General features: G+C 43.1%; 1 protein-coding gene across 1 annotated transcript in view; it reads left to right on the plus strand.

Annotated features, from left to right (window-relative positions):
* The first annotated feature begins 13061 nt into the window (after positions 1-13061).
* The window catches only part of PSEN1 (presenilin 1), an 89400-nt gene continuing 88435 nt past the window's right edge, over positions 13062-14026 (plus strand). The window contains exon 1 of the mRNA XM_082275774.1: positions 13062-13202. Coding sequence (XP_082131900.1) covers positions 13119-13202 — 84 coding nt within the window. The 5' untranslated portion in view covers positions 13062-13118. The remainder of the gene's footprint in view (positions 13203-14026) is intronic.

A 14026-nucleotide genomic window follows, 5' to 3' on the forward strand; every position in this document is an offset into this window, starting at 1 on the left:
GGGCGTCGCCACGGGCGTGAGTGGTTCCTCATCTCAGGCACCATGTGGGTGTGCACGTGCCTTCACTTTGAGTGGTGTGTGTGGAGCTCTGACTCTGCTAGTGGCGTGTGAGCGCACAAGTCCCTGCTGTGGTGTGGGTGGCCCCTGGCTCAGGTGTCGTGTCCTTCACTGTGGGCACCAGTGGTCTCTTGCCTCTGGTGCCATGTGGGTGTGCACGTGCCCTCGCTTTAGGCAAGTGTGTGTGGAGCTCTGGCTATGCTAGTGGTGTATAAGGCCCACAGAAGTTTGTGTGAGGTGCTACATACATGACAGTCATGGTGTGTGTATTTGAGGATTTGTGCCCCTGCGAGGGGTGGTTTGTGAGATTCTAAACTCCTGATGTGTGAGGCACTGTAGCCCGGACTCTTGCTTGTGTTAGGCGCTGTGTCTCTGATGTTCTTGGCATGCATGTAAGTCACCCTGCAGTTGTTACCAGGTCAGACACTTTTTATATATAAAAAAAAAAAAAAAAACTAGCTGATCTGCTCAGCCTACTAATTGCACTTCCAGCAAAGGCTTTTATAATATAAAAAAAGGTTGAAACCCCCCCAGATAATCGAACCAAGCCCTAGTGCAATTATGTCAACTTGGTGCCCGTTCACAGCACAAGAATGTCCTCCAGAATCCCATCTCCAATAATCTTATGCACTCACCCTCTAAATCTGACCCATATTCATAAGTCTAGTGTGCTTCCCCTTTAACTGGGGTCTTTTAACTATGACCGTTCTCTTCTGCAGAATCCAAAATCTCAATCCTCCATCCAAGGGAGAAACGCCACAGTTCAGTCAAAAATAATTAAAGTGGTAGTAAACTGTAACACCACTTGTACCTACAGGTAAGCCCATAATAAGGCTTGCCTGTAGGTACTGTGAATATCTTCTATTATTCAGAGTGCATGCAGCCAGTGCCATCATCGATGCATGCGCTCTGAAGGTCCAGCTTACAGTGCCAGACCTTCAGAACCCGTGCTGTAAACAGCAGCTACCGCATGCATTCATACTAGCACACCACAATATTGCCTTGCTGGGGAATTTCTTTTTTCTCCAGCAGCTGTGAGTTTACTACCACTTTAACCATCATAGAATGCTCTCTATTCCCACCTTTATTTTGTTTTAAAAATGTATATGAAATTCACTCTCTGATGAATAGCCTGTATGTCACCTTAAGATGCACAGCCAGCGGGTACCTCCCAAGATGGGGTTCAGCTCACTTCCAGTTGCTGCGTGATTTTTACTCCATCCATTCAGTTGAAGTGGATAGAGGAAACTTCCTGCTGAGACCTTGTATTCTGACAGAGGGACTCTCCACTTTCAGAATACACTGATCAGCGGCTGCAGCCCATTCAACACAAGTCAATCATTAGATTGACTTCTGTTGAGCAGGAGCGGCCACATGTAGATCAAAATTCAGCCGGTCCATGTTGAACCAGATGAATTTTGATCCATGTGTGGCTTTAGACTTCACGGTGTCTGATTTAAGTTTTCATCTTCTGACATGGACAGTGTAGGCTGCCATTGCTGAGGACTTCATCTGAAAAGACTAGTTGCCTGACTACCATGCCAGTGTGTTTGGGTTGCGTACTTTGCAGCACAGACCCTGATCCCCCACGTACAAAGTTAAGAGATTCATACCTTATCCCAGTAGCTGCATGCTTGTTCCAGGTAAGAAACCTGTGGTTATAAAGACTGAAAGTTTTTTGGCTTCATGCATTCTATGCATGAAGATAAAAAAATCTGTGTACAACTCCCCCCCTCAGCCCCCCCCTATACTTAAGCCCGATCTCTTCTTCCAGCAATGTGCGCGAGACCCCAGGCTCTCCCTGGTCTCTCCCTCCTGATTGGCTTGCTATGGTGGCACTTGGCAAGTGGGAGGGGCCAAGAGCATCTGCAGGGGACCCACAAAGAGGAAGATAGGACTGTTAAGTGTGACATGTTTGTGTTTTTTTTTTTTTTTTTAAAGAAACCTCTTTCCTTTACAATCACTTTAAATGTAGTCAGCGAAACAACTTTTATTTTCAAAAGGAGGTCAGCAATGGTTGTCCACAAATGACGGGTGTAGTCTAATTGTCTAATACACACACACACTTCCACCCCCCCCAACCCCCTTAGGGCCCTTTCACATGGGCTGTCCGATCAGGTCCATTTTTCAGGCAGACCTGGTTGAACCCTCTAGACTCCTTCATTGAGCGGTGGATGTCAGTGGACAAATGTCCGCTGACACTGGCCGCTATCGGATCTGATCCTACCTGCAAAAACTAGAAAGATAGTGGTCCTATTTTCTATCTGTTTAGCACAGAAGTCTTCAAACTATTGCCCTCCAGTTGTTCAGGAACTACAATTCCCATCATGCCTAGTCATGTCTGTGAATGTCAGTTTTACAATGCCTCATGGGATGTGTAGTTCTGCAACAGCTGGAGGGCCGTAGTTTGAGGATCCCTGGGTAGATCGGATGGCAATGGACAGGCAGTCCGTTTCCATCCGATTTCCCCAATGAGAAGAGCTGGACTGTCCGTGTCCACTCTGCACAACGGAGCAGACAGGACCTGTAATCCACCTGCTCAGCAGGGATCAGCAGAGTGATCCCCTGTACGGAGGTGCCCGTGTGAAAGGGGCCTTAGTGGGCACCTGTATAGGCATTACTACTGCTGTGTACTTTTTTTTATTTATTTTTACTTTTTTAACAGCCATTTAATAAATTCTGAAATTTTGAAAAGTTCCTTAACTTTTCACAAACTTTCTAGACATCAGATTGACTTTCTGTGACCATGAAGATAATATTTGTAATCAAAATATTTCTCTTCAGCTTGTAAAATTTTAAGCACATTTCTCAGTGGTTTACAAAAACTGCCTTGTAGTTTTTTTTTTTTTTAAGAGATTTGTTTTATTTTGCAGTTGTAATGATATTTTGTTGTCCTGTATTACAGTAGGTCTGCTCTGGAAAAGATGCCTGATGAACACTGGTGCATGTGTTAAAGGGCTATGAAAGTGTTTTTATTTTTTTTGTGTGTAATGTTTATTTTTTATCAGGCAACCATATTCTAAAGTGTTTTCCAGAATAGGTAGAACCATTCCAACCTTCCTTGCCTCTGAAGGAATACTGGTAGTCATATAAAGCCGTTTGTTGCATAATACATTTTATACAGCGTCCCTGTAAAACTGACCTAGAGTACACTAATATGCAAATACAAAGTTCCTACTAGGAAGTCAGAGCCTTGTTTTTGCCACGTTTGGTATTGGATGAGGTCACTGATCAATATAGAAACCTATTGGAGGAAGTAGGACAAATCACTAATGTGCTAGTAGACATTCTTCGTTATAGTACCCCAAACTTTTATTGCTATCCTTTTTAGAAAAGGAATGGAATTCCCTTTAACGCTGTTAAGCTTTCTTCCGTTAAAAAGCTGCCTATGCAGATAAGGGATGTCTGTAGATAAAGCTTTGACCAAAGTTGAATAATGCTCTTGTTATAGGTGTAGGTCACTTATGTACCTCATGATACCTGACTGGAAAACTTCTAGGATGTTGCTAAGAGAAGCCTATTGTTACTGCTCACCTTCACCATTGCATGAGTGAGCCAATTCTCTGATTCCCCTTACATGCACGCTCTCTCTCCAATGATGCAGTAGCTCTGAGCCCAGCATGTGAGCGTTCACTCCTGTGATGGTGAAGAAGTAACACTAGGCTTTTCTTAAGCTGGATACACACTATCCAACTTTTGTGGTTAGATTTCCTTCAGATTTACCTTTCCTTGGTAGTGCAAGAGCCTGCCTGCTTGCATACAAATTGAAAGTGTTTAGGTTTGACCTCATATTATATGGTTTTGGTAAGTCTAAAGGAAAAAGTCTTCAGAAAATCTTTATAGTGTGTATGGCCCTTAAGTAACCTCCTGAAGTCTCCTTCCAGGTTTCATGAGGTGCGTAAATGGCCTACAGGGCATTATTCAACTTTAGTCTGAGTCTGGCTCTCCCACAAAACACAATTTATGACCCAAGACATCTCATATTGACACAGATGTATAGGGAACACAAGGACCTTTTCTTCTATTGTTTTGTGTGAGATATGTTCTATTGATAAATTGACCCATGAATTGTAACTGGTTTAAACGGGGTTTTGCCGCCCAAATTTCCTTTAAATGTGTGAGAGAAACTTGAAATAAACAGATGTGTCTACACCTTGCTTAAAGCGGAGTTCCAGCCATTTACTCACCTGTCCAACGGTCCAGCGATGCGGCCGCCGGAAGCCTCGATCCTCTCCCTCGGCGCCGGCATCACTGCTGTGGGCACCCGGCTGTTACAGTTTGCGGCTTCACAGCCGGGTACCCACTGCGCATGCGCGAGTCGCGCTGCGCGCCGTGATTGGCCGGCAATCTTCTGGGACCTCTGACGTGTCCCAGAAGATTGCAGGGAGGGAGGGGGAGAGGAGAACTTCCGCTCAGGGCGCCGCGGCGCTCCGAGCGGAAGTGGGAGCGGGTACCTGTCAAAACTAGGTACCCGCTCCCCCCCCCCCCCCAAAAAATGACATGCCAAATGTGGCATGTGGGGGGGTCAGGACTCCCTAAAGCGGAAGTTCCACTTTTGGGTGGAACTCCGCTTTAAGTGCTCTGTGTTGTCGCACCTCCTGGCCGGAAGAGAGAGAATTCACTATACAAGGGAAATTGGGACAGAAGGGCCGTATATCATCTTGTAAATTGCCTCCTGACGAGATTTGAGCTAACAATAACAAACATGTTATACTTACTGCTCCATGCAGGGGTTTTGCACAAAACAGCCCTAATCATTGTCTTGGGTCCCCTGTCGGTGCTCCTGGCTCCTCCCCCCCCTTGGCCAGTGCCCCTTATAACAAGCCACTTGCTATGGGGGCACTGGCACATGCACACTCTTGAGCCCTGCTCTGTGTCCATAAGACACAGAGCTGCTGCTCAGCCTCAAACCCCCCCCCCGCCGCTTTCTCCTTATTGGCTCACTGGCTGTGATTGACAGCAGTGGCTCCCGCTGCTTCTAGCCAATGAGGAGAGGGAGTCTAGGGACAGCCGAAGTTCTCGCGCACATCACTAGATCGGGAGGGGGCTCAGGTGAATATATGGAGGGGGGGCTGTGGGGGAGTGGTACACAGGCTTTTTACCTTCATGCATAGAATGCATGAAGTTTAAAAAAAAAAAAAAAAAACCTTCAGCTTTTTCAACCACTTTAAATTATATGAAAGTCACTGACCTGCAACAACTGTGTAAATGAGGGGAAACAAAAAAGGAATCCATGTTTGCATATATTTTGGGAACCATTGACTCAAACATTGGTCAAAGGGTTAGTAAGTAAACCAGGCACCTAGCATCATTAGTATATGTCAGTAATTCAGTAATCACAGCCTCCTTGTTTCTTTTATAACAGATGTATAAAAATAAAAACGCTGTGCAAAGGGGTTGTCAGACCTCTAGAATGGGAGATGTCTAGGATTGTGCTTATACACCCCCTTCGGCTCATATGGATGGGCATTGTAGTTTGAACACGTGTTTCTAAGCATCTCAGGGAATCTTCATTTACTTCAGTAGTCAGGTGTGGGTGACTGTTCTGAGCTCTTTGTTGCCTTTCTTTAAGTGAAGCATGTCCTGTTGAGATGCATTTGCATGGTAGGCAAAGCAGGTCAAACACTGCATTTGTCGCATTTTGTTTTGAAATGCATGTGTTTGAGCAGTGCTGTGGTCGCCTCCAAAAGGCAGCATTCAACCAAGCCGGTCTATAGGAGCCCTTGCTTTTTAGCCTAGATGGCCCTGTTATAAGATGTTGTGTAAGGAAACAGACTTGCCCCCTCTTGTCTTTTGAGTAGTCCAGACATGCTTATCCAAATTCTTGTATTCTGTGTACATCCATATGTATCTTTGCAGATGGTTTGAAATCTTGTGCTGTCAAACAGGTTTGAATACTATGTTTAAAGTTATTGCACTGCTTAAGCCATACAACTAGTTTACTTTGCACGTCTAATCTTGTATTAGCATCTCTATGTTCGGTATAAACTTGCTTTTGCACCTGGTTAAATTAAATATCTGGACATTAAAGGACGAGTGCACAGTTTATATAGTAGGTTTTACTTACCTACAACACCCTCTGCCAGAAATCTTCAGAGGGATTGTCACCTCAAATACACTGCAACCTAAAAGGCTGGCAGACAGGCTTTCCATTAAAATGGAGGCTGCGGCACACATGCGAGGGTATGACCCTGAATATTGCAGGTAGAGGATGTGTATAGCTGGGCAGGCCATACAGTAAAGATCTTGGCTGAACAGGGATTTTGTATATGTAAAGAGTAAAGGATCGCTGCTACTCCCGACCAGGCCAGGTTAATAAATAAGGAGCAGCCTCAACCTACATGTTAACACCAAACCACACACCCTGATGCATTTCACCCCACCCACCCACCGTGGCTTAGTCATAGGATCTTATGTCTAAGCCCCCCGATGGGTGGGGCGAAATGCGTCAGTGTGTGGGGATTGGTGGAGATATGTAGGATGAGGCCGCTGCTTATCGTTTACTCACCTGGCCTGGTCGGAAGTAGCAGCAGTCCTTACTCTTTACATTTACTAGCCCTCATCCTCTGGATTAAAAGAACAAGCCTGCACCTCATGCTCTGGGACACAGGGATATGCTTTCAGCTTTACTTTGAGTGGTGCCAAAAGCAGTAAAACAGGTTGCAAATTTTTTGTATATATTACCTGTTATGAAAGTTCTGTCCCATAAAAAAAGTTAATTTCCATTTCTTTTTTTTTTTCTCTTTTCCAGCAGTGGCAGTTATAGACTGGTCACTACGTAAGTTGTGGGTTACTGCTATGATGAGTAGTTCAAAGTAACAAGCTGAGCGACCATTAATGTAGATGACCACAGAATTCTGCTGTAAAGGTATGTAAGTAAAATTTGGTTAATTCAAATACTCTGTATTAAGGACTGTTTGGATGTGAATTCACACTTATGCATTGTGGTAACATGAACAATTATACATTGCAATTACTATTCATTTTGGATGCAGTGCACTAATGCAGTAAGAGAGTAAAAGGTACAATGTGGCTATGAAGGGGAAGAACATCCTTATCCCTAACAGGAACAGTCAGGGAGTCAGACAAACCATAAAGTAGTTGCCAGTTCTTTCATTCACATGAGATTTGGTTCAGCTGTCCAGCCTTCTATAACAAAAACAAATGTGGATCTCTAGTGTCTAGGAGTTAGTGTTCTACCAGGTGAGAGGGAAAAATCTGTCTTGGCCTCAAGTGGGCCAGGGATAATGGAGAGGAAGGCTACATTTGTATACTGGTCGAAGATAGACCACCAAAAGGGTCTAATCTGCCTGCAGGTCCACCAGATACGAAGCATGGTTCCATCAGCATCTTCACTTCTCCAGCACTGACTAAGCACCATGGAAAGATTTTATGCAATGTGGAAGGGCAGCAGTACCACCAAGAATTTAATAATTCCTTTCTTGCAGGTGACTGGCTAGAGCTAGCTCAGAAGGAATGCTTTATTTCCCAATACTCATCTGGGATGGAATGGTCAAAATCACATTCCAAATCCCTATAATTTTAAGCTCCCTGTAAAATGGACACTGCAAAAAAGCATAATTTAGTAGGATATTGGAGAAGGGAGATTAAGTGCATGCTATTGGCACTCATCACACTTTATCTCACAGGTTTTTATCTCTCGTGGCATGGGGGTGAGTGTTACTCTTAACGAGGTATACTGAGTATAAAGAGGTATAGAGTCTATACTGTTTTTTTTTTTTTTTTTCTTTTATGGGTCCCCGGCAGGTTTAGGCCATAATATACCAGTATGCACTGCATGATTTTGAAGAAGGGTTAAATGTAGATGGCTGCTGTTGATTGCCTGCAAGTGGAGCAGGATGCATAGCTGTAATGTTTCTCACTATTTGCAGCTGCACCATGACCCGAAATGGTCATATGATGCACAGCACCTATAGCAGGGATCCTCAAACTATGGCCCTCCAGCTGTTGCGGAACTACACATCCCATGAGGCATTGTAAAACTCTGACATTCACAGACATGACTAGGCATGATGGGAATTGTAGTTCCTGAACAACTGGAGGGCCATAGTTTGACCCCTGACCTATAGCATTTTCCAAGTTTTAGAGTATCTCCCTGTGTTCTTGGACAGTATTTTCCTTAAGCCCACATTTCTTTAGAGGGTGAGGTGGTGTTTTTTTAAATTATTTTTTTTACATAGGGCACGGATTACAATCTTTATCACCCGTGTCAGTCTGGCTAGCAGGTGAGGATACTGGAGGTGAGATGTCTGTCTTTTTAGCCGATGCCGCTCTAAAGGGCCATACACACTATAAGATTTTCTCAAGACTTTTTTTCCTTCAGAGTTACCTTTTCTATGTAGTGCAAGGGCCTGCCAGATTGCATACAAATTGAAAGTGTTTAGGTTTTACCTCATATTATATGGTTTTGGTATGGCTAAAGGAAAAAGTCTTTAGAAAATCTTATAGTGTGTATGGCCCATTAGTCTCTGTTTAGCTGTTTTCTCATACCTTGATGATGAAGCAGGCAAGCTAGATTCGCTGATCATGTCTCATCCAGGCTTGTTCACTGATGAACATGGAAAAATATGAGCATGGTGGAAGGATACATTCTAGTCTTTTTATATCCTGAGCCCGATTGTGCCCATTTGTCTTGCAGGCTGTATAGCAGTTTAGACACCACTGGAATAGCACCATGGGTGGTGTCCAAATAACTTAGCCCAGGTAGAAGAGGGTCTTTCTTTGCCAACTCAAGCTCCGTTAAGGAGGTCGCATAGTTCTTGAAGCTTTCCTTGTTTCTTATTTTTGGAAAGTTTTTTTGCCGTCTCTTGAATAGATTGCTTTCTTTGGCTTCAGAGCTAACCTAGATTTGCTCAAGTTTTGCCCATGCAGCAGCAAGACCTGCATCTGGGTAGTCAACATGTACTGCTCTCCATCTTTTAACACGATCTGCAGATTCTGGCACCAGCCACTTTATGAGCAAATCAAGTTCCCCCTTGGCAGTAAAGGGCCAAGACTTTTTCCTTCAGTTACCTTTTCTATGTAGTGCAAGGGCCTGCCAGATTGCATACAAATTGAAAGTGTTTATGTTTGACCTCATATTATATGGTTTTGTTAAGTCTAAACGAAAAAGTCTTCAGAAAATCTTTATAGTGTGTATGGCCCATAAGGTTGAGATCAACAATGGCAGCTTTGAAGGTTGATCTCGAAGCCCTATAGTTCTCTGCACAGTCATGGAACCTGGAGAGGCTAATGTTAATGAGTTTGCAGAGAATCCCACATCTGGCGAAGTCAGACAGGTCTGATCTCTCACTTTTTGGTTCCAAAGTAACTTGTGGGACCCCTTGGATGTGAAAGTTCTGTGGTGAATAAGGGTGAGCTAAAATGACGTTGCAAGAGCGTTTAGCTTGGTGTCTAAGGCTTTTGCTGGCTGTTGCTTGAACTGTGGCTTATCACTTAGTCCCTTGCAGGTGGGAAGGGATGTGGTTTGCTGTGTACATGCACTTGCTTTTCGAACGTAGAGGCTTAGGTTCGTGTAGGTTGGAGGTCACTGTGTTGGGGGAAGTCCGAACAGTATTGTTAGTAAGGTACAGAAGATGATTTTGTATCATTGCCTTGCCTTAGCACATTCATTGGTGTGCAACTGGATCTTCCAGTTCTGCTGAAACGAGTACTTTCATTGCTTGTTCAAGGACATTAAGCCTTGCTAGGGCAGCTGCTTCCTCCCTTTTCATTTGCAGAATCTTTACTTAGGATTCTGCCTCTGCTAGGTGAGCTTTTCTCTGAGCATCCATCTCTGCTTGGCAAGCTTTGCTCTGAGCTTCCATCTTTGCTTCTTTTCTGGCAAAGGGACTTTGCACTTTATTTGCTTCCAGACTTACATGGGCCTCTTTTAGCTTGTTGCTTAATGTTGATTTTCTAGAGCAAGCTGTTCTAGAAGAACGTGCTGTGAGCTTAGTAAATGTGGATTTAAGAGATCTGGTCTCTTGCAGTTGAGCAATGCGGTGTTCCGCCTTATCCTTAGTGTCTTGCACTAAGCAATCTTTGTTGGTTTAGTTCATCTATCTTAGCTAGTTGTGCTAAAGAGCCCTAAATATTAGTCGTTTAAGAAAACTGTGTATTTTGCAGACAGCCACTGGTAGCGTTCGTACACTGCAGATAGGCGATCAATACAAGTTGATTAAACCATGGCAAAGCTGACAAGCAGTATGTAGTTCTGTCCCACAGATCTGACGGATTGCTGTAAAACTCATCTCTAGTAATTTCCTCTAAGTTCTGTGTTGGTGGTATTGTGCGTTTTCGGTCTAACACTTTGCTATATAATATCTGCAGAATCTGCTCCCTGTGCATCTGTGTGGTCAGAGGCATGATGGATCTGTTTCGGTTCGGTGATAGAGTACTCAGAGCCTTGTGAAGACATTTTTCATGTTTTGTAAAACAAAGTTACTCTCTTTAAGAAGACATACAGTAGCTTAGACAGGTGGGATAACAGTCCAATGCAGAGAAACCGTTTTCAACATTCTCAGGTTAAGTGCAGTAAGCTTGTGCAACCATGTGCTTTCACAAGATGGCGGATGGAACTGAGCTTTATTGCAGATTGAAGACACACACAGCAGGCTGTAGGAATTCTACCATGTTTTGACTATTCTGACTCCAACTGTTGCAATAGTGACTCATCCCTTGCTGAGACCTCTATGCATGACCTGTATAAACGGATATAATTACCGTGGACAGCCTTTATCAGATAGCTGGTCTCACCAAACCCTTTTTTTCTTTATTGCAAGCAGTAGTATAGCAGGCGACAAGTTGCGGTACAGAGAGACATGTACACCACTCAGGCAGTTGGAACTTCACAGCCAGCCATGGGTGCAGGACCTCGAATCGCCACCACAAACAGGATACAAGAGAAATACGTACAGCAAAATGGATGGTAGACATGTTTCACACGACTTACATGCTGTGAGTCGTGTGAAACATGTCTACCATCCATTTTGCTGTACCTTGCCTCCTTGTTCAATAAAGCCTCTCATCGTGAGCCATCGCTTGGTGTGCAGCCATTTCTCTTGTAACAAGATGCGGTAGATTGAAAACACGTTTTTTGCAAGTGAAAACAGTTATGTGTTCCCGGATGCAAGCAGATTGCACGTGAGGCCTAGACAAGTGGCCATCTCTTATTCCATCAAGACAGTGTGAGAAGGAACAGGAAATACATCATAAAGTGGGCAGAACACAGTAACAGAAAAATAAGGTGCAATAACCAAAACCACAAAATGGCAGTAAATGAACTATACAGAAGTTAAATAAACATTAGCTCTTGAAATGAACTATATAAATTCTCACACGTGTAACAGCACAACAACTTTTAAGCTGGGTATACATCGTTTTTTTTTCTTTTTTGTAAAGCCCCTGGGCTGAACAAAAATAGAAAAGTGAGGTGGATGGGGGAATCTTTCAAACAGCAAAGGCCACACAGATGGAAGACCAGGATCCTTTTGTGGATTATAAATTATTTTACTGTTTTCCAGCAGGTATGCAGACCTTGGAACAGAAGTGCAAAGTTCTTATTTTGGAGTAACTGAAAGAAGAGATGGGCTGAACACCCGAGGAAAAAAAAAAAATCAAAGTGCCCATTTTGAAGGCTTCTATGGAAGTTATTGGCCATAAAAAAGGGTGTGGGGGTCCGGGTACTGCCCTTGGGGACATGTATCAATGCAAAGAATACCTAGATTTGAAAAGGCTGCCTAGGCGGCTCAAGAGGAAGCTCTCCTCTCCCCCCCCCCCCCCCCCCTCCCTGCAATCTTATGGGACACGTCACAGGTTTTATAAGATTGCCTGGCCATGCGCGAATTGTGCATACGCAGTGCGCACCCGGCTGTGAAGCCGTAAGCTGTCACAGCTGGGTGCCCACACTAGTGATGCCGCCGAGAGGAGGAGAGCGAGGCTTCGGGGAGCTGCATCGCTGGATCGTGAGGCAGGTGACTGTGTGTTAAGAAATGGCAGCTACGCTTTCTGTAGCTGCTGACTTTTAATAAACACAGAAAGGGCTGGAACACCGCTTTAAATACTCATTAAAGTAGAACTAAACCTGCAGTCTTAACTGCTTCCCAAAACAGTTACATTCAAGGCATGGTTTTGAACTATAACTGTTGGTTACCTAGTGTATTTATGTTGGTTCTCTGAAAAACTGTATGCAAGATGGTCACTTCCTTATCTTTGAGAATGGGAGAGTATAGCTCTGCTTTAATCACATACAATGCAGGGCTGTTGGTTAAGCTTTGTATGTGAGGACAGAAAATACCCACCCACAAGCTGGAGTGTCAGAAAGAGAAAAGAAGCTGTTAGGGCGAAAAATAAATATTTTTTTCCCCGTAGACTTTGACAAGCATTTAAACTTTGCAATGTTGTGTGAAGGGGGCACACTAGCACTATAGCCCCGCCTCCTAAAATAAATATATATAACAATAATAGTTTTTTGCGTGTGCTAGTGTCCACAAATTTTACAATGGTGAATAAACTGAATATATCTTCTTTTCCATGTTATACTGAAATCGAATCCTTCACTATTGTCTGTCCCAGCTTCCACAAAGCATACCAAAGATTTTAGACTTCTAAATCAAAAGTAGGTTTTTGCATGTCCATTATGTATGCAAGTGAAGCAATCTAGTCTGTAATATTAACACCCCTCGATTTTAGGGTCCTAAACCACACTAGATAAATGGGTGCTTCATAGAAATTTCAGTATTTTTTGTAATGAAAATGAATGTTGCCAATATATTTTAATGATATTGCATTCACCATCCAATGCTTTTAGTTCTGGTCCCACTCAGGGCACATCTATTACAGGGTGCTCTCTAAACTTGAGTCCAAAATGGGCGGTGCATTCATAGGAATGCTAAGGAGAATGGGAAGCTTTATTTTTGTGACTGCTTTTGTGGTCTTGAACTACCCCCCCCCCCCCCTCCCAAATTGCCAGCAAGCATATTACTTTAGAAGTTCAGTAAAGTTTATTTTGTAATTTTCCTCACAGATTTTACTATAGAAGAAAATTTCAACGTGTCTGAATGACAGAATTGTCAGCATCTTTAACTCAGGTCCAGCAAGGACAAGTGCAAGAAGACTTCATTGAAAGCCACACTGCAAACATGGTATGTAGTACGAAAGCAGGTGCACACTTTTTTTTTTTTTTTTTTTTTTTTTTAAGTTAAGATCTAGAACCAGAACTTCTGCCAGTTTCTTACTGCTGTGTAGCCTTTTGGACTGTTTCTATTCACTTTAGTAAAATTGATACTCTTTAGTAACATTGAAGTCCTCCATTTGGGACACAACAGAAGACACAAACCTTTCCCACTCTGTCAAAAACAAAAAAAGGGACCTAAAATGCTAATTTGTGAAACATTTGCAGCTTTATTGAGGCCACGATTTTAAGGTGGCCAGAAAAAAAGGAAAATTTTTAGAAATGAAGGGTTCTATTCCATTTTCCCTAATTTATATAAAAAAAACAAACAGCAAGGAGAGTGGCACTCTATTGTAGTGGTGGATATGTAGAGCTAGCCATCAGACCACATGGAGCTCTCTTCCGCAAGAAATGTATGAACCCTACGTTGCATTAAGTCTCTGATATCTAAACCCCCAAGCGAAAATGTATTTTTTTCTTTTGGTCCAAGGAGCAAAAGAATTTAACCTCCTTTTTTAGATTTTAATTTGCAATCGGTGTCCCCATTGGAAAGATTTCCATTCACTTATAATCCTAACAGTACCTAATGGGAAATCTCTCCAGTAGGGAAATGGACCGAACAAAACATTTTTATTTTAAATTTGTGTTGTCAGGTTTAATGCAGGAATTACCCATGCTGGGCTGAGAGCATCGGAGTTGTTCTTAAACTTGTGTGAACTGCTCATGCAGACTATAGATTTAGTTTTTCTCATCCTTGGCAAAGCCAGGGACCAGTAAATTCTTCCAAAACCTTCA

This window comes from Pelophylax lessonae (genome assembly GCF_965119305.1).
Source record: "Pelophylax lessonae genome assembly, chromosome: 13".
NCBI lineage: Eukaryota > Metazoa > Chordata > Amphibia > Anura > Ranidae > Pelophylax > Pelophylax lessonae.